Raw genomic sequence first — 26,907 nt, 5'->3', positions numbered from 1 at the left:
TTTAATATAAACTCCAAATAGGCTTAAGTAATGGTTTGTCAATACTAATGATCCTTGAGGTTGGAGCTGTGGTGTAGTGGGTTAAGCCCCAGCCTGCAGTGCCCACATCTCCTATGGGGGCTGGTTTGAGTCCCATCTGCTCCACTTCTGATCCAGCTCCCTGCTGATGTGCCTGGGAAAGCAGCAGAAGATGACCCAAGTCCTGGGGCCCTTGCACGCATGTGGGAGACCCAGAAGCTGTTCCTGGCTCTTGGCTTTAGTCTGGCCCAGCCCTGGCCATTGCGACCATTTGGGGAGTCAGCCAGTGGATGGAAGACCTCTCTGTCTCGCCTTTTCTCTCTGTAACTCTCAAAATAAATAAATCTTTTTAAAAAAATTAGTATAAATCAGTTTTTAAAAAATACTAATGATCTTTTTTATAAAGGCATAGCTGATACTTCATTCTTTTATTAAGTTCAGGATAAGAATTTTTTTATAAATGTAGTTTAAAGTTCTTACATAAACTTCTTTAATGGAGATTGTACCTAATTAAACTTCTCTGGACAAAAGTCTTCACAATTTATTAGATTTGTTTGTATTAAAAAATGTAGTGTTTCACTACTAAATATTTTAAAATAATTTTAATCTGACTTAGCTAACAAGCCATTATGCCAATTTCTTTTTTTTTAACAACAGTTTTTTGGTTTCTCTTAAGATGTATTCATTTGAAATTCAGAGTTACATTCCTCAAATGGCCACAAAAGCCAGGGCTGAGCCAGGTTGAAACCAGGAGCCTAGAACTCCATCCAGGTCTCCCACATGAGTGGCAGGGGCCCAAGCATTTGGACCATCTTCCATTACCTTACCAGGCACATTAGCAGGGAGCTGGATCATAAGCAGAGCAGCCAAGGACTGGAACCATTGCTCAAATGGAATGCTGCATTGCAGGCAGCTGCTTAAGCTGCTTTGCCACAGTACCAGCCATATATGCCTTTTTTTAAAAAAAGATTTATTTTATTGTTATTTGAAAGACAGAGTTACAAAAAGAGGGAGAGACAGAAACAAAGAAAGAGAGATCTTCCATCTGCTGTTTTACTCTCCAAATAGCCACTATGGTCAGGGCTGGGCCAGGCTGAAGCCAGGAGCCCGGAACACCATCCAGGTCTCCCACGTAGGTGGCACAGACCCAAGTACTTGTGCTGTCTTCCACTGTTTCCCCTGGAACATTAGACGGGAGCTGGATTGGAATTGGAGTAGCTGAAACTTGAGACTGGTACTCATATGGGATGCCATTGTTGAGGGCAGTGGTTTAACCCACTGCACCACAACACCAGCCCCATTCATGTGCCAATTTCTAAAGTTTTGCTAGTATCTTAAACCTCACTTATTTATTTATTTTTTTAAGATTTTATTTATTTGACAGGTAGAGTTACAGTGAGAGAGAGAGACAGAGAGAAAGGTCTTCCTTCCATTGGTTCACTCGCAAATGGCTACAATGGCCAGAGCTGCGCCAATCCAAAGCCAGGAGCCAGGTGCTTCTTCCTGGTCTCCCATGCAGGTGCAGGGCCCAAGCACTTGGGCCATCTTCTACTGCTATCCCAGGCCATAGCGGAGAGCTGGACTGGAAGAGGAGCAACTGGGACTAGAACCCGGCATCCATATGGGATGCTGGTGCCGCAGGCAGAGGATTAACCCCAATGCGCCATGGTGCCGGCCCCTACTTATTTCTTTTATAGCAATAGTTGTTGGCTTTATAGTGTTAATTTAATGATAGCTTTTACAAGTTTTGTTTTAAGTAGAAAATGAATAATGGTATTAGGCAGAAGAGAAATAATTCACAAAATTAAGGAAATTAGCAGTAATCAGAATAGGAATTTATTCCAAAGTAATGTTTATTTTATGGGATAGGTTGTTTTCATGATTTGTCTTTTAATATTTGTTATCACTTCATAAGTGTGTTTTCAAAGCAGTATATCTTGTATAAAATGTATAGACTAAATAAGTACATCTTTATATATCTCACACAGAATTACCTTATAATCCAGATCACTGAGGTACAGCATGCAATTGACCAACTTAAAAGAAAATTGGATACTGACAAAATGAAACTCATAATAGAAGTTAAGGTAGTTTAAAATTTTCCTCATCTTATTTATAACATTTGTCTTGAAATAAAATATTTCAGTGTCTTAACTTGGATGTTGATACTATAAAGGTAGGCAGGAATGCTGGTCTTAATACTGCTGCCTTAACAACAACAAGCATGAGAAAAAAAAGTGCAGGAAGTAAACCCTGTGAAAAGATGCATGTTGTAACAAATTTTAGCAAATTTTCACTAAGAAGAATTAAAGGTAAAATGGCCTTGTGAGTCATTATGGTCTCAAAAGCTATTTTAAAAGAGGTAATTTTCCTATTTTACTGTCATTTATAAATAAGTCTGACAAACCACTGACCTCTCCTTTTAACTCCCATTTAATTTTCCCCCCTCTATTTGGTAATTATCTCATTCTCGCTGGTTTTAGATATATATATATATATATATAATGTATATTATCTATACACACTTACTATTTATATGCTGTTTATTTTTAATATGAATCATGGACCTTCTATTACATGTTAAGTTTCCTTCAAGGCAGAGACTTACACCTTAGTTAACTTTGTTTCTTCCTTAGGAGCTTTTATAACGCTCAGTGGAGCGTTTTGGGCATAAGATCTGATAAGAATTGTGTATAATTATCACAGCACACGAATACTTTCTGAAATAAAGAAGTCTTGGAAAGCTCTTTTGTTAAACAGAAAATAGGATTACATATTTTCATACAAATAAACTCATAGAACAGGAAAATAAGAAATTACATGAATGCTCTCAATTCATTCTTTATCAGAAAAAGCTTTATGACACAGAGTAATGACCCCTTTCTAGAATTAGGATTGTCCACTAGCACTTTTTGTGATTATACAAATATTCCATATGTATACCATCTAACATAGTGGCCACTAGTCACCTACAGATACTGAGCTTGTGCGATGTAGGAACCAAATTTTAAATTTTATTTAACTTTAGTTAATGTAGATTTAATATATATAGAACCAGCTACTATATTGAACAGTAATGATTCTAGATTCTTTTCACTAGCAGTATTTTTGAGGCTACACCCTGGCTTAGCACTGGCAAGTTTAAAATCTAAAAAGGGAACAAAGTCTTCAGCTTATAAAATGAGAGAGGAAAATCTTGTGTTTGATCTCTTATGTGATTGGTACATAAGAGACATTATAATAAGTATTTATTAGTTTCTGAATGAACTATCCAAAACAGTCCTATCTCAGATTCAGAACTAAGGTTTTCTCAAAGTTTCATTGATATCTGGGGAATCCTGTTAAAAAATATTCAGGAGGTCTGGGTACCAGAGACTCTTCATTCTTGCCAAGTTCCCAGACAGTGCTAATGCTACTGGTTCTTAGACAGTAATTGGAATAGCAAGGGTCCTGGTACCAGGTAGATTGGGTTTGTATCCTGACTGCATCATTTTCTAGTTTTAAACCCTAAGCATGTTACATAGCCTCTTTGGGTCTCAAGTTTCCTCAGCTATAAAATGGGAATCCATGAATATCTGCTTCAGATAAAATTTTTGAAAAAATTCAAAGGGGTAAATGCACTAGAAGAGTGCTTATGTTTCTTAAATATTTGTTCAGTTACTAAGTGCTAAGAGTTAATATTGTTTTTGAATTTCTGAGTTTTGTTTTTTTTGTTTACTAATTTATGTACATATTAAAAACAGCAAATTTTGAAGCTCAAGCAAAAAATAAAATTTGTTCTGTCTGGTTTGTAGGACAGTTCAATTACATTATCCCTGTATAAAAGGGCACTTCAAGAAGTTTGTGGAAGATGGAATTGAATCTGTGCATACAAAGAGTCTTCAAAGAGTTAATGAAAAGTCTGTTATGAAAAAACTATGCATGGATCTCAAGATTTTTTGTGCCACAATAAATATATTTTAATTTCATTTTTCCACAATCTTTTTGAAGTAGCCTTACACTATAAAGGAAATTATCCCATAACATATAGATAAGCAGGATAATTAAGCAGAATTTATGACCTACATGTTTATTATACTTATGGAATCACTGAAGGCAAATAATGGTTAAAGTAGTTATTTTTAAAAACCTTATTTACATGAAGATTATGGTGCTCTTTTAAAAAGGTAAAATGGAGTTCATTTTTAAAAGGTAATTGTTTTTATAGATGAGAAAACAAGCTGTTTCAGATTTACGAACATTGAAAGCTGAACTGGCACAGAAAAAAAATAACCCATCTTTACAATCACAATTAGGTATGTTAATTCAAAATTTTTATTTGTTAAAAAATTTAAATTTTTGAGAAGATTTATTTATTGTTCTCTTCGGTAATATTCTATATAAATTATAAGGCTTATCTTTCTTCATTTTTAACATATTACAAACAATTTCTGGAAATATTAATTGTAACATAAAGCAGAATGGTTGCTATTTGTTTTTTGAAGATTGCAAGTCTATTACCTGTTATTTTACAGTACTATGTTTTATAATTGCTTTCATTTTAAACATTTAAAATTTATTTTATTTATTTGAAAAGCAGAGAAGCAGACAGAGATTTCCCATCTGCTGGTTTACTACACAAATACCTGCAACAAATAGAGCTGGCCAAGCTGAGGCCGGGAGTCAGGAGCTCAACCCAAGTCTCCCATGTGGATGGCAGGGATCCAAGTATTTGAGCCATCACATGCTGCATTCAGAGAACACATTAGGAGGAGGCTGGAATCTCAAGTACAGTCAGGACTGGAACCCAGGCATTCCCACATGGAATGAAGATGTCCCAAGTGACAATTGCTGCACCAAATGCCCATTCTGCTTTTCACTTTTAATCTTAAAATTTAAGAAGAAATATAACTGAAAAATCCAATTACAAAGAAAAATGTATTAACAAAGATCGATACATTTGCATGAAAATACACTTAATTTGTTATTTTATCATAATCTAATGTAATCTGGAGGTAGAATAGATATATTGAATTTATATCTAATGAAAGTGATTAGTATATTTATTTATTTCAGAATTCATTTTTCAGAAATAGAAATATATATATAAAACATTTAAATATATAAAGTTATTTTAAAACTACAAAATGATTCCATATGTATTATAGAATTAGTTCATTTTACTGTTATAAACAATTATGTAAATAGGAAATGTAATTTCATAACAGATAGTTGAATCATCAATTTATTCTAGTTGGGGTAGGGGAGAATGTTTAGGGAAGGCAAGGTTTATGTAAATCTAGAGTTCAAGGATGCACATTTTTAATCTGTATGTTTAGAAGAACTAATATAAGTGAAAAACGGTGTTGTCCTTAACTGCCTTGACAAAGAGAACAGAGACTTCATAACATTTAGAAAAGTTCTTTTCATAAAATTAATCTTTAAAAAGGTAAGATTAATCAATGTCTTTAGATAGTTAAATATAAAATGCAAATATAGAAAAAGAAAACTATCCAATAAGTAAATTATAGATGTCCATAAATGGATATGAGTAATTAGAGGTATAAATGATAGTTAATAAAACCAAGTTATTCCTATTGAAAAATATTTTACAGATAAACCTCATAAAAATAATCTAGTTAGAAAATATTAGGCAGCCCTAACTTACTAATTCAAAATATTACCAAGCTTTGTTCTTACATTTTGTGGGTACATTTAATTCTTTGCATTATTGTTTTTCTCTCATTCACATGTTTGGAGGTTTAAATGAATCTATTCCAAGTACCTCAGAGAACATGTGTACACTCCATATAGTGTCAGGAACCGGAAAAATTATTTTTACTACTTTGATCAAGAGGAGACATGTATATTCTATATTTTAAATTAAAGATCTACAGAAAAAAATAAGCACAGCACAAACTGTTTCTCAAGAGCTAGGTTTTTAAAAAATCTTAAGAAAACAATTTACATTTCAAATTATATGTTTTTAAAACCAACATTGATTTATAAATGTATATTTTAATATCAATGGTGGGGGAGATTAGTATAACATTTTGAAAGGAATTTTTTTTAATTACATTATAGTATTGGAACAGAGGACTATTTAACATAGTAAGCTGACTTGTTTCTTCCCTTTGTTCCCTGGATACTAAAGATAGAACTTTCTTCTTTTTTTTAAGATTTATTTATTTATTTAAAAGTCAGAATTACAGAGAAAGGGAGAGACAGAGATCTCTCATTTGCTGGTTCATGCCACAGATAGCCACAACAGAGCCAGGAGCTTCTTTCATGTCTCCCACATGGGTGCAGGGGCCCAGGGACTTCATCCATCCTCTGCTGCTCTTGCAGGTGTATTAGCAGAAAGCTGTGGATCAAAAGTGGAGCAGCCACAACTCGAACTGACGCCCATATGGGATGCCAGTGTCACAGGCTTTACCCACTATGACACATTGCCGGCCCCAGAAATTTGTATTTTTCAAATCAAATCATTTCTTTATTCTTTATCTGGGTTTTTTTTCTCAGTATATTAATAAGAAAAGTATATAGAAACATAACAAAAAGGAATACATTTTTTATCTCTTCAAGAAACTATTTATATAGATCGTTTTTCTAAATCGTTAGTAGTTTGACACAAGATGTTCATCTCTGTGCTGGTTTCGGCTTTAGGGCTTTCCACATTTCTTCAGTTTGTTGTTTGGCTACAGCACCTCCAGAGTAGTCAAGACAGTCTGCATTCCACATGCCAATACCGCGTAAGCCATACTGTGGTATATGTTCTGCCTTCAAGGAAATGCTCCGAGGGTTATCATACCACACTTGATGTAACTGGCCAGAAGGATCCTATACAAATAAATTAGAATGGAAATTTGAAGTATTCAGTACAATAAGAGGAAAAAATTCTTAAATCCAAGAACTCAAACAATATACAATGAAATAATGAAACTTAGTTTGTAATACTTTCCCATTCTATTATTTCATGGTTCCATATATGATGCCTTCTAGATATTATTGTTTATGGTACTTGTAATAATATTAAAGATTACACAAATTAATCTCCTAAAATCTGCTCTTTAAGGTCCTTCTCATGTCCTGAGATTCTTTCCTTACTCTGACCTAATGATTATCAGCCAAGATGAAAATCTGAATCACTTATAGAGCTTTAGAAAGTAAAGATATCTGGTACTCACATCACACCAAACCTTACTGAATCAAAATTGTCCAGGGTTGATGCAATGACATTTAGAGTGTTTTAGTTTGCTCTTTTAATATTCCATTAGGTAATTCTGATATGCAGCCAAAGTTAAGATGAATCGCTGTTCTAAAACTAGCTAATACACATTTTTGTATTCCCTACAGTTCCTGGAAATGTGCATAGCTAGGAGCTGGACAGATGATTTTGTTTGTGATGAATCAGTCAAATCAAAAGGTAACAACAGAGAAGGAAAGTGCTCCTTTTATAGGTATTGCAAAGTTGATTCTAAGAGCCTATTAGGTCTGGACTGTATGAGCGGTTTAACACATACCTGATTAAGAACCACAAATTAGATTCTGGATATGCTCATGTTCCACTCTGCATAGCTCTTCAACTAGGTGATGCCTCTGCCTTATACTATCAGTCTCTCTTAGGAGGCACATGAGTTATTGGATAAAGGATAAAGGAAAGCTGGCGCCGCGGCTCACTAGGCTAATCCCCTGCCTTGCGGCGCCGGCACACCGGGTTCTAGTCCCGGTTGGGGCACCGGATTCTGTCCCAGTTGCCCCTCTTCCAGGCCAGCTCTCTGCTGTGGCCAGGGATTGCAGTGGAGGATGGCCCAAATGCTTGGGCCCTGCACCCCATGGGAGACCAGGATAAGTACCTGGCTCCTGCCATCTGATCAGCGCGGTGCACCGGCCGTGGCGGCCATTGGAGGGTGAACCAACGGTAAAGGAAGACCTTTCTTTCTGTCTCTCTCTCTCACTGTCCACTCTGCCTGTCAAAAAAATAATAATAATAAAAATTTAAAAAAATTTAAAAAAAGGATAAAGGAAAAGGATAGGATCAGATTTAGGCAAAAGGGTAATGGAAAGGAAAAAAGATAGGAGGTAAAAATAGAAAGATCTGTAACTAAAAATAATTTGCCAATTTTTACATACATCTAGGATATTTCTTAAAGGCAACTAACAATGAATGCTAGTGATATTTTTATTTACGGTAGCATTCTCCTGGAATTGGAATAGTTTCCTAAGATGATTTCTTTAAAGGACAACAGTCGGCCAGCACCGTGGCTCACTAGGCTAATCCTCTGCCTGCTGCGCCAGCACTCCAGGTTCTAGTCCCGGTTGGGGTGCCGGATTCTGTCCCGGTTGCTCCTTTCCAGTCCAGCTCTCTGCTGTGGCCCGGGAGGGCAGTGGAGGATGGCCTAAGTCTTGGGCCCTGTACCCGCATGGGAGACCAGGAGGAAGGACTTGGCTTTGGATCGGCACAGTGCATCGGCCATAGCAGCCATTTGGGGGTGAACCAACGGAAGGAAGACCTTTCTCTGTCTCTCTTTCTCACTCTCTAACTCTGCCTGTCAAAAAAAAAAAAAAAAAAAGGACAACAGTCAGTTGGTAAATTAATAAACTGTGGCATATTTAATATAATAGATTCATTACATATAAACATCCCATTCTGTATCTTGGGTTCTATTCTTTACCATTTTTTAGAACTAGACAAAGCCAAGCATGGTCTCATATCAGTTGTGATTCACAATTTAAAGGCAACCAGAAGAACCTGTACCTAAATATAAAAGATTTTTGAAGTCTCAGGGGCAAACTCAAAAATGTACTCCATATATCTTTGATTTCTGTTGTCATTCTAACTAGTGCTTTGAACCTTTTTCTTAAAAAGATTTATTTATTTATTTGAAAGGCAGAGTTACAGAGAAGCAGAGACAGAGACAGAGTTAGAGTGAGAGGTCCTCCATCCACTGGTTCACTTCCCAGATGGCTGCCAACAGCTAGAGCTGCACTGATCCAAAGCCAGGATCCAGGAGCTTCCTCTGGGTCTCCCACATGGGTGCAGCCACCTGGGCCATCCTCCGCTGCTTTCCTGGGCCATAGCAGAGAGCTGGATCGGAAGTGGAGCACCCAGGACTCGAACTGGTGCCTATATGGAATGTTGGCACTGCAGGCAGTGGCTTTACCCGCTATGCCACAGCGCCAGAGCCTTTTTGACATTGTTAAGAAAGTCAAATGGATCAAAATAGTGAAGGATCAAAGGGTGAAAAATGACATATTTGTAGATTGATTTAGGCATGGTTTGGGCATATGTGCCTTCTAGAATATTGAGTCCAAGATGAAGCTACTGTTGTCAAGACCATGTAAGAAGGCAGAGTTTATGCTAATAAGTATATATTTTTTATTCTAAAGTTCAGAAAGCTCTACACTAGAGTTTTCTATGTAACTGAAAAGCTGTATACATGTTTATCAATTATAATTTTATATATAAGAAATGTATGGTCAAAGACAAGTTTACTCATGTCTGAATGTTTTGCCCTGAAATAAAACTGATAGAAATTATTACTATCAAATATATAATTATAAAAACATATAATTATAAAACTAATATAAGGATCATAACATGTAGAAAGTCTTACTTTATAGTTATAATAAGGAGCTTGCTGATCTTCATCCCATTGGCTTCCAGAAATAGAACTATGTATTTCCTTCATAATCACTTTATAGGGCACCTGGTGTCCTGCAGCATCACTGCAGGGCGCCCCCCGGAAAGGGACTTTTGCAATGGTGCAAACATGACTCTAGAAATGCAAAAATGTTCTCGTTATAGATTATCGATTAAACAAATCTTAGGTGTCAAATCAGAAAAATAAACAAAAACTGGTATAAAATACATGCTTTTAGTAGAAAACCTGACTTTATAGAATAAAAGTTTAAATAAATTTAATGATTAGATGAAATTGTATCACAATCAAAAGCTGCCATGAGATCAAATAATTTAAAATACGTAATTATTGGTCTCAAAGTATATTTCAGAAATTCTAAAGTTTGTATATTTATAATGAAACAAAAGAAGTTATAAAATATTATATATTCAAGAAAAAATGAGATAACAAATGACCTATTCTTACCTCAGATAGATTCAGGCAGGTGTAATCATAACCATACCAGGGAACACCCATTACAAGTTTCTTAGGGTTAATGCCCATCTTTATGTAGTCTCTATATCCTAGTCAGTAAGACAGAATAAGCATATTTGTTTCTCTTTGTCTGCTAATGTGTTCATAAAAGCCATGCAACACTCAGAATCTAGGTATGTAAAAACAAGTACATTTATGCAAAGTACTAAAAGTTTCTCCAACATAACATAATAAAAGTAATTCCTTAAAAACTATAACCCATATCTTCCTTTCTTAGCTGTTTCTTTCTGGATAAGATAAAGTTTTCAAAATAATTAAGATCATATTGAAGGAAAAATTACAAAATCTAAGAATGACACATTTCAGGAAAACATGCTAATTGTTATCCATTAACTGCTAAGATATGATATATCTAAAAAGTGTTAACAAAATTGTATAAATCTTAAACTTTTGACATTGATGGTCTCAGAAAGCAAAAGTGTTCTGTGTTTACAATATCCTATAAGGATCTTAGTGATGGCTAGGGATGGGAAATGTCCCCCCTCTTATTCTATAGTAGACAATCTGTAGTTGGAGGAAAGAAAGAGAAAAATAAATTTTGGTACTATCAATCCTTTCCTTACCCAATACTGTAAAACATATTTTCTTGATCTGCAGTCAAATGCTCTACCACTGAGCTATACCCCCGCGCCAAAACATATTTTCTTACAAAGAGATACTCACAGGTTATCTAGAATGTTGAGTTAAATACATTTAATTGCATTTTCAGACCCTTTAATATCACTCTGTACTGATAAACATCTAAAAGAGGGATGGGATATGCTTTGTTTCCAAAACATAGTTGATAATAAACCTTTTACTGATAAAACATAATATCTCTTCCATGAAACACAGTTGGAGAACACTGAATTAAGTTCTTTGTAATTTTAACAGAATGAAAGTTAATTTTAAAATTTAAATAATAGATATTTATGATCAGCCTATTCTGTCCCACCATCATGATATGATTAAATGAGACTGGGTTCTAAGATTTTTACCTTTACGTGAAAGAGGAAAAAATTTTATTTGCAAATCAGTCAACAAGTAATCAGTACCAAGTATCCAGAAGATTTCAGTTGAGTCCAAAAGATAGCAAGCAATCTTTTATTCAATTGACTGAAGGATACAAACCATTCTTGGAGAGGGTAATACAGATACTATAACTTGATAGGTCAGAAGTAGTCTTAATTACAATAGGAATATAATTTTTAATATAAGTAATAATGTTAAATAAGATAGTCAATCCCAAATATAGGAGGTACCCATACCAAAATTATCTTTGCTATTATTTAACAGATTATTTCAACAAAAATATCCTATCAAGTTCTAGATAAGCAAGTATCTTCTTCATGTAATTTCATGACAAAAGTTGGACTTAAGGTTAGAATACCTGTTTGATTTATAATATTTACTAGATATGCAACCATGAGCTCTTTTCATCTCATCTATAATAGAAGGTTAATGGTAATATATCAATCCCATAAATTGTTATATGAATTACGGGCAAATTTAGAAACATTCTGTAAACATTAAATAACCCTTCAAATTAAGTGACTTTTACATGTTTCAAACAAGCTTTACAAATGGAAAGGGTATACAAATAACTTAGAAATACCACAAGATATCTTAATGTTTGAGATTCTGGAATTAATATTACTAATAAATGATCACTTTGTGGCTTCTTACCAGTTAATGTCTGATTGAAGGGAGCATTGGCTGCTGCAATACATTCTGACCAGACCTGACTTTGTTCATCGTAAGACATCACAAAGAGAAAGTCACAAGCATCTGCAATTCCAGTATAATTATAGCACCTTCCGTCTATATTCTTTGGAGACCAAGCAACATCAAAGGTTACCTGTGAGAAAAACACAAATTGTTTTGTGTAACATGATCAAATGTCTATATTATATCAGATTTTTTTATTCTATATTCTCTTACCTCATGCTACCCAAGAAAAAAAGAACTACTTAAAGTGTATAAATGTTGAGTTTTACATATACAGAGCTACAACAGTACTAAGAAATATATATTTTTTTTACTACATTCAACTGGCCCAGACATATGTTTGGACATACAATGACTAGGACCAGGGCTCTCTATAGAAGAGCAGCTTGATACCCAAATGATTTCAATCAGCTGGTAACTCAACTGATTGAAAGAAGCCTATTTAATGACAATGGGAGAGGGGGAAGCTGAGTAACTGGAGAGTAAAGGAACCCTAAAAGAATTTAAATACAATACTTATTAAAGGTAGTGTGGGGGCAAAATAGGTCACCTGATGACACAAGCAGACTGGGTTGTGAGGTTAAGCTTCTGATGCACAATCACGTTAATTGGTAGCTTTGGCCCAATAGTATATTATAGTGGTGTTTTATGGCCCACAGTTATAATCAACTCAAAATGGCAAAAAAATCATTTAAAATGATCTTTTATTGAAATATTCAAATAAAACTTGAGTGATGTATTGTCTTTCATTTTGAATGTTGAGAGACTCTTTAAATTGTTTATTGCTTTAGCCAAATATTAACCAGCTTTATTTATGTATATAAATATTCTAAAACTTCATTAGAGGTTTTTTCTCCTTAACTAGACACTCAATAGCACCTAATAATTAATTATTACAAAAGTTGATGGGGCTGGCATTGTGGCGTAACTGATTAAGTTGCCACCGCTTGTCACACAGGCATCCCATGTGGTTGCCAGTTCCTACAGCCCCACTTCAGATCCAGCTCACTGCCAATGTACCTGAGAAAGCAGTGAAAGATGACCCAAGCACTTGGGTCCCTGAACCCATGCTGAGAGAACTAGTTGAAGCCCCTGGCTTTAGCCTGACCCAGCCCTTGCCACTGGCAGCCACGTGGGAGTGAACTACATCAGCTATTATTTTACCAATGGTTCTCTCCTTCTCTCTCTGTCTCTCTCTTCCTTCTGTCTCCTCCCTCCCCCACTCCTTGCTCTTGCTCTCTCTTTAACTCTTCCTTTCAAGAAATAAATCTTTTTTTAAAAAAAAATTGAGATACTGGAGGTAAAGTTTTTATATTTTGACCAATTTTTCCTACCAAAGCTCTGTTTAGGATTTTCTCAGTTCTCTCTCAATTTTTTGAATATTAACATTAATACTAAAAGAAGCTCAGCTTTACAAGGACTGGCTTTCCAACAAAATAGGTTATGAAGTAAAATTGGACCCCATTTTGTCACTGCCTCCTTTTTCAAAATGGGAACTACATGATAGGAATTGAGAAAATAAATAAATACATCTAAGTATGGAAATTTCAAATCTATTTTGAAAGTCTTTACCTTTCCCTTGAGTATTAAGAGAACTACCACCTGAATTTTCTGTCATAGTTTACCTCATATTTCTGAAAAGATATATATTAGATACAGAAATCAAAAGATGTGGCTTCTAGTCTTGGCTGTGTTATAACCAGGTCTGTATCACTGTGAAGTCACTTAAAGCTTCTGACTCTGTTTTCTCACTTATGAAACTAAGAAAGGAAAAAGAACTCTTCAAAGGCATTTTTAGCTCTTTACTTTTATGAGCACAATTTCATAAACTTAAATCGTCATCTTTTCCCCAAAACTCATTTCCCCTTCTATTCTCCCTATTTTAGTCCTTTCTTAGTTTTGCTTTATTTTTTATTCTTTTCTGGTCACCAGTTTAAGAATCTTTTGGCCATTTTTTGACTCTTCTCTCACATTCCAAATCCAGTCTCACTTTTTCCTTTGAGTGGCCTCCCACAGTTAGCTCTGCTTCTTCCTTTCCAATAATCCATTAATTCAAAACAAATTTATTTTAACACCTGCTGAATGTGTTAGGGTTATGTCATCATCTCAGTCCAAACTATAAATCTCTCATTATTGGACTGATAAATTAGTTCTTACGAGTCTTCCTTTCTCCTATAGTTTTACATACTATTACAAAATAATATCCCAAAACACTGTTCTACATATATAACCCATTATAAACAGCATAAAATGGCATACCCCTCAGCCTGATACACTAGATCTTCCACAATCTGGCCTTTCTGTACAGTTGTACCTCCATTTAACTCACTTAACAGGAACCTGACACAGTAGCCGCAGCCACTCTACATGCCCTTCAAACATGGAAATAGATGCTCCTACATAGAGGTTTTCCTCAGTCTTCATCCTGGCCTTTTCATTATAGCTTAATCAGGACTGGCAAATAGTTATTGGCACACACCAATCTTAAGCTATTAGTAACAACTAGCTAGAGAATGAAACAACAATTTCTGAAACCAAAATTTGTGAGGGGAGTATTATGGCCTGCATGCCAGGAACTTGTTACTCCTCATCTACATAGTACTCACCTGAAGTTTCCCTAGTGATAAAACTTCCTTACTCACATCAGCTATTATTTTACCAATGATTCTCAAATGCATAACAACCAAAAAAATCATCTACAGCACTTGACAAAGATGCAGTTCTCAGGCTGTATCCCAGGCCCAGTGGATCAATCTTGGGAGATTTTACGTGAATGCTCCCAGGTCATTCAAAGGCTCTACATTTTAAGTACAGTCAGCCCTCTATATCCATGGATCATGCATCCTTGCATTCAACCAACTGGAGATCAAAAATATTTTCTAAAAATCTGTGACTGGGGCCAGCATTGTAGTGCAACAGGTTACACTGCTATCTGCAACACTAGCGTCTCATATAGGTACTGGTTCAAGTCCTGACTGCCCCACTTCTGATTCAGCTCTCTACTAATGGGCCTAGGAAAGCAGTGGAAGATGGTCCAAGTACTTGCACCCATGTGGGAGGCCCTGAAGAAGGTCCTGGCTTCCACCTGGCTCAAAACCAGGCCCGTATATGGGATGCCAGCACTGCAGACTGCAGCTTAACCCACTGAGCCACAGTGCCAGCCCCTTAATTTAAAATTTTAAAAGATTATTCATTCACTAAGTAAACGGATTTTAAATAGTGTGTTTCACATCAAAGAGCTGGTCTCTTTCTTCAAAAAAAAAAAAAAAAAAAACCTTATTGTCTAGACCAGTAACGCTTAACTGTAATTGTCGCTCCCCGTCTTCGTGGAGGAACGACACAGGACCCTGCGTTGTTCTTTTGTCTGCTCGGCCCTCCCCGGGTTTGCTGCTGGTTCTTCCCGGGTTGGCTACCGACCCTTCCACCTCCGTGGAAGGGCGGTTCCCCCTGCCACATTCCCCACTTCCGCGGGGGAGCGGCACACCGCAGGCCGGCTCTCTTGGGGGCTGCACAGGTGTTCCTTCAGATGTTCCCCTTAGATGTTCCTCGTGCATGCCGTCTCTCTCCTCCTTTATAGTCCTCCTCCGCCAATCCTAACTCGGCTGCCCACACGCCGAGTAGCTGCTCTCCTCCAATCAGGAGCAGGATCAGCTCCTGGAGGTCATCACTCAAGTTGGCAAGAGGCAGCTGCGTAGAAGCTGTTTTCTCCTCTCCCAGCACCATATTGTGGGAGAGCAGATGCATAGAATAAGTCTTAATTCGAGTAACTCAGTCCAGTCTGGGTTGCTCCCCACAATAATCAACTGTGAAACTTTTATAAATTATGGGTTCTGAGATCACTCAAAACCTCTGAATAATAATTTCTCAGGAGAAGGTATTGTGCTACAGTGGTTAAGACGCCACTAGGGACACCCACATCCCATATCAGAGTACCCACATTCAAGTCCCTGATCTGCTTCTGATCCATTGTCCTACCAATGTATACCCCTGGGAGGCAGCAGGTGATGGGTTCCTGCTACCCATGTGGGAAACCCATGTGAAGTTCAAGACTTCTGGTTTTGGCCTGGCCCAGCCCTGCTTGTTGTGAATATTTGGGAAGCGAACCAGTGGATAGGCACTTTGCCTTTAATTAATTAATGAAAATAAATAAACTGAACTTTAAAAAATTGGAGGGATTACCTGGTATAGGTATGTGTTTGTACAGATGCACACGTGCATGTATTTATTTTTTTAAGACCTGTTGTTATCTTACCATGTGGCCAGGTCTGAGAATCTGATCTGGAGTCACACTATCCTTAGGTACCTACACATTGCCTGGTAAGATGCCCTGTGTTGTGATCTGATGTAATCATGCTCGTTATGGCCATGGAAAAGCACATGGCCTACTGTCGTCACTCTGAAGATTTCTGTGGATTTAGCCCTTGAATCCTATCAGGCCTTGGGTCCTCTGCAAGAAATTCAGACTATAGGCTGGCGCTGCAGCTCACTTGGCTAATCCTCCGCCTGCAGCGCCGGCACACCGGGTTCTAGTCCCGGTCAGGGCGCCGGGTTCAGTCCCGGTTGCCCCTCTTCCAGGCCAGCTCTCTGCTGTGGCCAGGGAGTGCAGTGGAGGATGGCCCAAGTGCTTGGGCCCTGCACCCCATGGGAGACCAGGAGAAGCACCTGGCTCCTGGCTTCCGATTGGTGCAGCGCTGGCGGTAGCGGCCATTTGGGGGGTGAACCAACGGAAGGAAGACCTTTCTCTATGTCTCTGTCTCTGTCTCTGTCTCTCTCTCTCTCTCTCACTGTCTAACTCTGCCTGTCAAAAAAAAAATAAATAAAAGAAAAAGAAAGAAATTCAGACTATAGAGCAAGTGAGACACTTCCCCAGCACTAGTTTTCTGCTCACTAGTTGTATGCTTAGGCAAGAGCTGCTTCAGTCCTGCATGGGTGGAAGCCAGGTAGGCGCTCCCTGATCCTTGCTGCCCCCATTACCTATCTAATGCTTGTAAACCTACTGCAACGCAAGTAGTGGGGCAATCCACGTGTGTTGTTTTGACATGAATAGAGAACAGATTCAGTGTCTTAAAATTCCTTAAATAAGAACATCAGAATTTTTTTTTACTAAATAAGTGCTGAAATTCTTTCCCATTCCATCACTACAACACTAAGATTGCATTATTGTGTTTGTGCAGATGCATATACACAGGAATTGACTCTTTTTTAGGACTCCTCATGAGTACAATTTGATAGGGAAAGTATGGGATTTCCCCAAAAATGAGTTTTTACCTGTGATCCCTCAATTTCATGATGGAATGCATCCGTGGTTTCTTTGACTAAAGCAGTTAATGCATCATATTCTGGAGATGAACATGTAACTTCTTGCTCTATGTCTATATTAATTCCATCCATATGCTGCGCTTTGGCCAATTTCAGTTTTTCAGCTATCCAGGATGCTCTGAAAGTTGGATCAGTTATCTTCTTTAAAGATACATCTCCTATGGAAAAAGGATACATCTTTTATACATACATATTTTTCAGTTTAATGACATTTATTCACAAACTGATTCCCAAAGATATCAAGATGTCTTTAAGATACTTTACTATTTTGGAATTCTAAGCCCCTAATTGAAGTTTTCCAGATGGAAAAATAATACGCCAAAGTAACAAATACTCATTACTCATTAATCTCCACAATAATCATTATATAATAATTGGTAAAACCTTGTTCAAATTAGCAGCAGAAATTGTGGATTATGACTAACTGTTATCATGATAATTATTTTTTAATTTTATTAAAATTTTTTTATTTACTTGAAAGGCAGAGTTATAGTGAAGAGGAGAGTCAGAGAGAGAGAGAGGAAGAGAGAGAGACAGAGAAATCTTCTATCTGCTGGTTCACTCTGTATATGGCCACAACAGCTAGGGCTGAGCCAGACCAGAGCCAGAACCTCCTTCGGGTCTCCCATGTGGGTTCAGGGGCCCAGGTACTTGGGCCATCCTCCACTGCTTTCCCAGGCACATGAGCAGGGAGCTGGATCAGAAGTGGAGCAGTTGGGTCTTGAACTGACACCCTTATGGGATGCTGGTGTCACAAGCAGAGGCTTAACCTGACGGCCCCTATCATGCTAATTAACAGTACTGTTTTGCTCCAGATTACACACTGGTTTATTTAATTCCTTTTAAAAATCTATTTATAAATGAATTTTTAAAATAGTTTTAAAAGATTTATTATTTATTTGAAAGGCAGAGTTACAGAGAGAGGAGGAGACACACACACACACACACACACACACACACAGAGATCTTCCATCCACTAGTTCACTCTCCAAATGGCCACAATGGCCAGACCTGGGCCAGGCTGAAGCCAAGACTTTCTTTCAGGTCTCCCATGTAGGTGCAGGAGCTATCCTCAGCTTCATTCCCAGGCCATTAGCAGGGAACTGGATTGGAAGTGGAGCAGCCAGGACTTGAATCAGTGCCCATATGGGATGCCAGCGTCACAGGTGGAGGCTTAACCTGCTACACCACAACACTGGCCTCTATAAATGAATTTAACAATGTTTATAATTAATAGTAGGATAAAAAAAGACAAAAAGGAAATATTTTAGGAAGTCAGGAGTATAGCAAATGATACAGATAAGTTTGTCAACTGACTGGACAATAAAAACATACCTTTTAGTACTACCCTGGCTCCTTTTGAATGAGCATGGCACATAAGTTCTGAGTTGTATCTTCCAAAAACTGCCACAGTTGTAATCTGTGTCCAATCATAAGATTTCCAAGTTTTCTGTCCAACATGAAATACAAAGACCTGCCAGAGCAATAGGGATAAACATCATCACTTCAACCAAGAACATCATGCAGACCGTACAAGCCACATGCCATGGTGGACACTGAGAGCGTACAGTGAGTACAACAGAGGGGCCGCGGTAGAACTAGGAGATCCTGCAGCAAACTAACAGTACTTTGTGATTCACTGAATGAGAAGGCAAGAGACTGGGAGGAGTTTGATAATACTCAAGACTCTGGCTTTGCAGATGGAGCCACAGATAGTGAATTACTAGATGTGGTTTTTGGTGAAACTGCTAAGACTACTACTCATACTCTAAGGCAGCTGATATTATGTTTTCCAATCTTTCTTCTGACAGATAATTCTAGAAGTTCATAAGTCTCAATGATCATTCTAATTTTATCCCAATATATTAATTAATTAAGTTTCAGTAAGTTATAGGGAGATTACGTTGTTAGGCACTAGGAACACAGAGGTTAACAAGAGAGGCCTGGCCTGCTTGTGAGTTAATTACTAAATTACAGTAGTACTTAGGATGGTGCTGGGGGCCATGACAGCATGCAAAGGAGACCTATGATCCAGGTGCGGCCGGAAAACTTCCCTGTGGACCACACGTTTTAGGGAGATCTGTGGAATGAAGGATGAAGGCTACCTATGAACAAAAGAGAGCATTCTTGGCAGAAGGAATAAAAAGGTCCAAGGTCCCTACACCTCAGGAGAATTTTGAGGTGATGGAACTAAAAGGTCAATGTAACCGGTTACATGTACCACAGAAACCCTGAAAGTATGAGAGTGTGGAGCTGGATAAAACTAGTAAGGTGAGTGGAGACAAGATCAAGTAGCTATCTGTAGGCCTCTGAGGGTTTTATATTTTAGTCAGAGATCAATGGGAAGCCACTGGAGTTTTAAGCAGGAGTGGACATCAGATTTATATTATAAAAAGTAGGTCACTGGGTGACTGTGAAGAGAATGGATAGGGAAGGGGCATTAGCTATAAAAATTAAGACACTGCTTAATTTCATAAATTTTTTTCTGGTTTCTCAGAGTTAACTATGCATAACTCATTTTTCCACTAAGTAACAGCTGGTGAAATAAAAAAATTACAGAATGCAAAACCGAATGACGCATTCTTTAGGCTCATATTTTTATCAAACCTCCTCCCCTGTTTTGTTTTTTTTTTTTTTTTTTTTTTTTTTTTTTTTTTTGACAGGCAGAGTGGACAGTGGGGGAGAGAGACAGAGAGAAAGGGCTTCCTTTTTCCATTGGTTCACTGCCCAAGTGGCCACTACAGCTGGTGCATTGCGGCCGATGCACCGCACTGATCCGATGGCAGGAGCCAGGTACTTCTCCTGGTCTCCCATGAGGTGCAGGGCCCAAGGACTTGGGCCATCCTCCACTGCACTCCCTGGCCACAGCAGAGAGCTGGCCTGGAAGAGGGGCAACCGGGACAGAATCCGGCGCCCTGACCGGGACTAGAACCCCGTGTGCCGGCACCGCAAGGCAGAGGATTAGCCTATTGAGCCACGGCGCCGGCCCCTCCCCTGTTTTAATTGATAATTTTTTAAAACAAATTGAGAGCCTCTGATACAACAGAAATCCTTTAAAAAATATATGAATCAATTGAAAATATATATGGAAAAAAGAGTTTGTGTTTGAAAAATATAGGCAAGACAGGTAGAAAAAAGACCATTTATTATGAACATACACATAAGCATAATTCTGTTTCTTTATATAACTGGTTTCCAAAATGTCTACAACAATGCCTTACCCACTAAGTATTGATTTCTGCAATAAATCTTTCAAAATATCAAAACAATTTTAATTGAGAGGCTAACAGCTCACATCTTGTATGACTACTTAGGCGAAATACAGCCCAATGTAAACAGTAAAACAGAACATAAGGAGAACCAATCAAAAACCTTACGAACCTCCAAGTAGGGACTTTACACCAGATCATACCCCAATAAGGCAGACCTAGTCGCTAAAGAAAATTTCTCGGGGCTGGCACTGTAGCAGAGTGGGTTAAAGCACTGGCATCCCATATGGGCGCCAGTTCTAGTCCTGCCTGCTCCTCTTCCAATCCAGCTCTCTGCTATGGCAGTAGAAGATGGCCCATGTCCTTGGGCCCCTGCACCCACGTGGGAGACCCGGAAGAAGCTCCTGGCTTCGGATCGGTGCAGCTCCAGCCGTTGCAGCCAACTGGGGAGTGAACCAGCAGATGGAAAACCTCTCTCTGTCTTCTGCCTCTTTCTCTAACTCTTTCGGGTAAATGAAATAAATCTTTAAAAAAAATTTCTCTGAATCTCTTATGATTACATGCTGCCAATTTGTGGATTACACTTTGCTCTTAAGCCCTGTTCAATTTCGTTTGACGTTTTCCTTTTAACACAGCATTAGGTTCTCCGTAAACTTTCACCACTTCTATTTCTTCTCCTAAGCAATGTATATCTGCTTTTTAAAATTTAATTTTAAATGCCCCTACTTCAAAATTAACCTGTTAGATTAAGAACTAGGAACTGTTTCTATCTCTACAACAGAAATGTTCTTTATACCACTAGATAGGAAGATAGAAAGTAGCCTCTGTGTGAGAGAGGGGGCTAAGGAGAGCAAAGCACCTGGACAGGAAGGCAGCAGCCTCTAGCAGCCTTGGAGCTCACCTGGCAAGCGGCCCAGCATTTTACACTGCGAAGTCCTGCCCTCACCCAGTACCACCGTAGATGGTTCTCCCCAAGGAAGACACCCCAGGAGGATCCTCTCTGCCCAGCGTCAAGGAGGGGGGCACACAGGCTGATAACACCTCGCAGTAAATCTTGGGAGGAATTTGACCAGTTTCACACCCAGCAAACCCTTTTGTCCAGAAGAGGGTGAGGGAAGGAAAACCAGCAGGAGAAGCGGACCCAATTCCCGTGTCTAAATGCGGATTGCACTCTGAGCCCTTTGTTGAGGTGCCCGCCTGGTTACCAGGTGTATGCTCAGCTCTCAGCCCGCAGTCTGGCTCAGAGATGCCCGCCGGGCCTGTCAGGTGTATTCGCTCCACTTTCCTCAGTCTGGATGGGCATGCCCAGATTCCTCCAGGAGAGGCGCCCATCGGTCCCCGCAGATGCCCTGCTGTATTAAACCTCGCTACCTGGCTTGTCGGTACTTTTTCTCACATCTGACAAGAACCTCGGTTCAGTCTCCTGAGCCTTCCACCCTCCCTGACCTACAGTTCCTGCCGCAGCCGTCAAAGCGCCGAACAGGCAGGTGGATTGCAGTATTACCTCCCAGCAGGTGTTCCGCTGAAGCTGCCAGAAGCCTCGCAACACTTTGAGTAGAGGCAACCTTTACCGGCAGGCCTATTTTTACCCCTCTTTTGCAGTGGCTCAAGCAGCGTGAGAATATGAAGGTGTGCAAAGCCCTCCTGCCTGCCCCGCCTTGGAGCGCGGATTCTGCGGGAAGCCAGGCGCGGGCTTACCAGGCTTCCCCGCTCCTGACACCCAGCGCGCAGCCAGAGGGGCGGAGCGGGGTGACGAGCTGGGCCGGCTGTCGGAGGCCCACGGGGCTCTGAATGCGAGTGAGACCCAGGAGGAGGGCGTCGGCGCCTCGGAGCCGGAGTTTCCCCAGTCGGAGGAACTGGCCCTGACGAGTAGGCCAAGTTGGTTTCGGCCCCCACACCCTAGCTTTTTAGGACTCGAGGGCCTCGAGGACCGGACCCAGAGGAGAGGGGGAGGCGCTGACCTCGAAGTCGGGGCGCTGGCGGATCGGGAGGCAGAGCGCGGGCTCCCGGCACGGGCAGTGGTTCCCGGCGGCGGGGACAGGCGTCAGCAGCGGCAGCAGCAGCAGCAGCGGCGGCGGCAGCGGCAGCGGCAGAGGCGGCCGGCGGGCGAGGAGGCGCCGGCCTCGGAGCTGCGGACCGGCCATGCCTGCAGATCGCCGCGCCACTGAAGTGGGCTCTTCCTGCCTGGCTCGGCTCGATTTGCCGCGTGGGCCGCGCGGGGCGGGGCGGGGCGGGCGTGGGAGGTGCGGACAGGGCCTGGCTGGGAGCCAGGACGGGGTCAAGGGCCGCCCGGGACGTGTCCCAGGAATGAGCCAGTGCTGGACGCCAAGCAGGCGTCCAACGGAAAACCCCTGTTCAACTGGTAGTTGGCTCTCCCTGGTGTTGGTAACCCGTCGGGTCTCTCTGGTGGCTTGTGTACTCATAATGGGAGACGGAGCCCCCAAAATGGGGAACCAAGGTGTCTTGGGAAAGCACGGCTGAACAAGATGTTTGGAGTGGCCAAGAGATTTTTAGCATCCGGATATCTTGTCCTTTTTGAATTAAGATGGCTGTTTGAATACAAGCCTCCAATTCCCCTTCCTCCCATACTTATTATTTATTTATTCGAAAGATAAAGGAACAGAGTGAGCTTATGTCCATTGACTCAAATCCTAAGTACTCCCAATAGCCAGGGCTGGGCTAGGCTGAAACCAGGAGCCGGGAACTCCATAGGTATGGCAGGAACGCAACCCCTTGAGCCATCGCCTGCTGCCTCCCAGGGTCATATTGTCAGCAAGCAGAGTAGTTAAGACGCATTCCCAAAGCCAGAAGTCGACCTGTCCTATATTTAAACTCCAGTAAAAAGACAAAGACAGGGGAGGAAGCGCTGTGGTGTAGAGGATAAACCCGCACCTGCAGTGCTGCGTCCCACACAGACGTCGGTTCGAGTGCTGGCTGTTCCACTGTCAATCCAGCTCTCTGCTGTGGCCTGGGAAAGCAGTGGAAGATGGCCCAAGCCCTTGGGCCCCTGCACCCACGTGGGAGACCTGGAAGAAGCTCCTGGCTCCTGGCTTCAGATTGGCTCCATTCTGGCCCTTGCGACCATTTGTGGAGTAAACTAGCAAATGGAAGATCTCTCTCTCCCTCTCTCTCTCTCTCTAATAAATCTTAATAAAAATGAATAACTTAAACATTATATTCCATAGTACAGAAGAAAACTCAGGTCTATCTGTGTTGGCCCTTAAGATCATCCCCAAATTTAGTGATACATTAGAGGAACACATAGCACTCAGCTGTATGCATGCTCACAGCTAAGATCTGTCACAACAGAAAAACACAAAGCAAAGTCAGTACAGGGGAAAGTGTGAAACCAAGTGTGAACCAAGCACAAGCTTCCAAGAGTTCACTCCCCTTGGAGAGGCACAGAAGAAATCTGTGCCTCCCAGGGGTCTTCAAAATGTTCACGAAAAATGCATGCTATCCTCAGACTTCAAATGTCTTTTGCACATTGCCACCTCCTTTTATTTTTGCACATTTGAAGGATTAACTACAAGAGAGCAAAAAACCATCCTGTAACATCCTCTTAGGTTGCTGGATGCAAGTGCTTCAACTGAAGCTGTTTGGATCCAGTTGTACACACGTTGAGGAAGGTCTGACTGCAAGGTGCCTGAGCTGTACCCTTATCCCGAGTCTCCACTTTTACATGCATACATTCTCAGAGGTCTTCAGATTCATTTTTGAAAATTTGCCTAAAGTCTCTACATGTACAAATGCTCCCCTCACTAAGTGTACTGGGAAAAAATGTACTTTGAAAGGCTGAAAAACATAGATCCTATTTAACCCATACTTACACACCACGAAGACCAAATAATAAGCCAGGACAAATATTTGACAACCAATGTCAACTACAGGTCACTAAAAACACTTGGAAATCAATAAGAAGATAAATGTCACGAAAGAAAAATAGGTGACAGATATAATATGCAAATCAGAAAAGAACAGAATAAATAGGGAAAAACATTCAACCTTATTACAAATCGAAGACATGCAAATAAAGATAGGCTATGGCCTGTGTAGTGGCTTAGTGGGTTAAGCTGCCACCTGCAGCATTGACATCCAATATGGGTACCAGTTCCAGTCCCAACTGCTCCACTTCTGATGTTACTCCCTGCTAATGTGCCTGGGAAAGCAGCAGACGGATGGCCCAAGTATTTGGGCCCATGTACCTACATGGACGACCCAGAAGAAGCTCCTGGCTCCTGGCTTTGGATTGGCGCATAGAGTTCCAGGCCTCTGGTTTTGGCTTGGCCCAGACCCAGCTGTTGCAGCCATTTGAGGAGTGAACCAATGGATGGTAGATCTTTATCTCTCCCTGACTCTCTCTCTCTAACTCTGCCTTTCAAATAAATAAATAATTTTTTTAAAAAGATAAGGTAGCATTTCTTTTGCATTTTATGTAGACCAATAAAGATACTGACAAACATTAAATGCTAATAAAACTCATTGCAGCTGTAGATAAAAATAACACCACATACTTTTTTGGTATTAGTATAAATTGGTATAATTTTTCTGGAAATCACTATTTCAGTTTAAAATTTCATGCTTTTTGACCTTCCCCCTCCAATTTTTTTTGTCTAAATACCTGTGCTAAGTAGATAATTACAGAAACATGGAGACATACATGGCATGCTCGTTCAACATTAGCTGTAGTTGCAAATATTGGGAACAATCTCGATGTCCATCAGTTGGTAATTAGGTAAGAAAATATTCTGTTTATTTTTTATAATAAACATAATTTTTTAAAATAATACAATTCTTTCCTTTTTCTTTATTTATCTGAAAGAGTATAGAGAGGAAGAGACAGATCTTTTTGTAAAATATTTATTTATTTGAAAGAGTTAGAGAGAGGAAGAGGAGAGAGAGAGAGAGAGAGAGATTCTACCTACTGGTTCACTCCCCAAATGGTTGCAATGGCCAGGGCTGGGCCAGGCTGAAGCCTAGAACCAGGTCTCCCATGTGGGTGCAAGAACTCAAGCCCTTGGGCCATCTTCCACCACTTTCCCAGGCACATTAGCAGGGAGCTGGGTTGGAAGTGGAGCAGCCAGGACTTGAACTGGTGCCCATATGGGATGTTGGCACTGCAGATGATGGCTTAAACCTGTGTGCCACAGCATCAGCCCCAAAGCAATTGTTTTCTAAGAAGTTCTTTCAGAGTTGCACCAAAAATAATCTTTTCATCCTATTTTCTACAAACTGTTTGAAATACCCTCTAATGCTCATATGTTTGCTTTTGACTCCTCACCCTTTTATTCTGAATCTCTCAGCATCTCAGAATAAGATTTAAAGAACTGTGACTGTCTGTTAATTAAGTACTTTAACTACTGAATTCAACTTGTGAATCTACCTCCTTCTGGATATGAACAGAGCAAAATATCTAGCCTTGCCTTGAACTGTTTCCTATAATGAAAACCCCTACAAGGACACATACTGTCCAGAGCTGTCTGGAGCTTGCAATTAGAAAAGTGTCACACAGCCCCAAGTGTATTTTTACATTTTCTATAGAGTCTTTAATTGTATAAGCAATGAATAAAACCACCTTGAAAATAAGTTGCTTCTGAAACCTATAAGTAGTCTAGTTACCAGTAGTTAAATAAAAAGTGCGTTCAGATGTTGAGAATGCCACTAACTTGCTCCGATTGTTCACGTGGTCTGTTGTAATCATCTTGTTTCCTTTCCCTTCTCTAATCTGTACAGCAATTTGAAGCTTTGCAGACTTCAGTCTGGAAAAGAATCACCTGCAAAGCTTCTTGAACTGCAAAATCCTGGGAGATTCTCTTTTGCTAGGTCTAAATGGCACAGGAGCATGAATATGAAGAGCCCCTGGCAACCGTGATGCAGGTGGGCTGTGGCATTTAATTTTTAAGACTTATTTATTTATTTAAAAGTCAGAGTTACACAGAAAGCAAGAAACAGAGAGAAATATTCCATGTGCTAGTTCACTCCTCAGATGGCTATAAAAGCCAGGGCTGGGCCAGGCAGAAGCCAGGAGTTTCATCCTGGTCTCCCATGTGGGTGCAGGGACCCAAGCACTTGGGCCATCCTCCGCTGCTTTCCCAGGCCATTAGCAGGGAGCTGGGTCTGAAACAGAGCAGCTGGGACTTGAACTGGTGTCCATATGGAATGCCAACATCACAGGCTTTACCTGCTAAGCCACAACGCCAGCACTTTGACATATAATTTCAAAGATTCTACCATAATAAGTGTTTTCATGATTTTCCTTAAGTACAGGGCTTTTTGTTTTGTTTTGTTTGCCATTTCACCACTTTTGTAAAACCTTTCCCTATTTAGTTACAGTGGTGTTTCCCAACCATTCGGGAGCTCACAGGAGGATCTATAAAAAGCTATGTACCCTCTCTCCTGAAAAGTACATATACATATTCATGTAAATCTTGTGAGCAATACTATCCATGGGCTGCTGGGGTACCTGATCCTAGATAGAGAACTAAGAAGTGGTTATT

General features: G+C 39.9%; 2 protein-coding genes and 1 long non-coding RNA gene across 12 annotated transcripts in view; 2 read left to right on the top strand and 1 right to left on the bottom strand.

Annotated features, from left to right (window-relative positions):
• The window catches only part of SPATA1 (spermatogenesis associated 1), an 89,872-nt gene extending 77,241 nt beyond the window's left edge, over window positions 1-12,631 (top strand). For 5 of the 9 annotated variants that reach the window (XM_051857540.2, XM_017346132.3, XM_008264965.4 and 2 more), the window contains 4 exons: window positions 2,007-2,105; window positions 4,226-4,313; window positions 7,354-7,423; window positions 11,844-12,631. In XM_051857540.2, coding sequence (XP_051713500.1) covers window positions 2,007-2,105; window positions 4,226-4,313; window positions 7,354-7,376 — 210 coding nt within the window. In that variant the 3' untranslated portion in view covers window positions 7,377-7,423; window positions 11,844-12,631. Of the gene's footprint in view, window positions 1-2,006; window positions 2,106-4,225; window positions 4,314-7,353; window positions 7,458-11,450; window positions 11,535-11,843 lie in introns of all 9 variants that reach the window. The other 4 variants (XR_007923998.2, XR_007923999.2, XR_007924000.2 and 1 more) reach the window with 4 other exon arrangements.
• Window positions 1,832-22,622, bottom strand: CTBS (chitobiase). The gene is made up of 7 exons (XM_002715538.5): window positions 22,372-22,622; window positions 18,537-18,675; window positions 17,151-17,359; window positions 11,841-12,012; window positions 10,107-10,204; window positions 9,615-9,776; window positions 1,832-6,837 (listed from the first exon to the last, which is right to left on the bottom strand). The coding sequence occupies exons 1-7, from the start codon at window positions 22,552-22,554 to the stop codon at window positions 6,637-6,639; spliced, it is 1,164 nt and encodes a 387-aa protein (XP_002715584.1). The 5' UTR covers window positions 22,555-22,622; the 3' UTR covers window positions 1,832-6,636.
• A 45-nt stretch (window positions 22,623-22,667) lies between these two features.
• The window catches only part of LOC103350134 (uncharacterized), a 53,728-nt gene continuing 49,488 nt past the window's right edge, over window positions 22,668-26,907 (top strand). For both annotated transcript variants that reach the window (XR_011390601.1, XR_007924006.2), the window contains exon 1: window positions 22,668-26,287. This is a non-coding gene — a long non-coding RNA (uncharacterized lncRNA). The remainder of the gene's footprint in view (window positions 26,288-26,907) is intronic.

Source organism: Oryctolagus cuniculus, chromosome 7 (assembly GCF_964237555.1).
Source record: "Oryctolagus cuniculus chromosome 7, mOryCun1.1, whole genome shotgun sequence".
Taxonomy (NCBI): Eukaryota; Metazoa; Chordata; class Mammalia; order Lagomorpha; family Leporidae; genus Oryctolagus; species Oryctolagus cuniculus.
The sequence above is the reverse complement of the archived record's forward strand: the minus strand, read 5'-3'. Positions and strand labels throughout refer to the sequence as shown.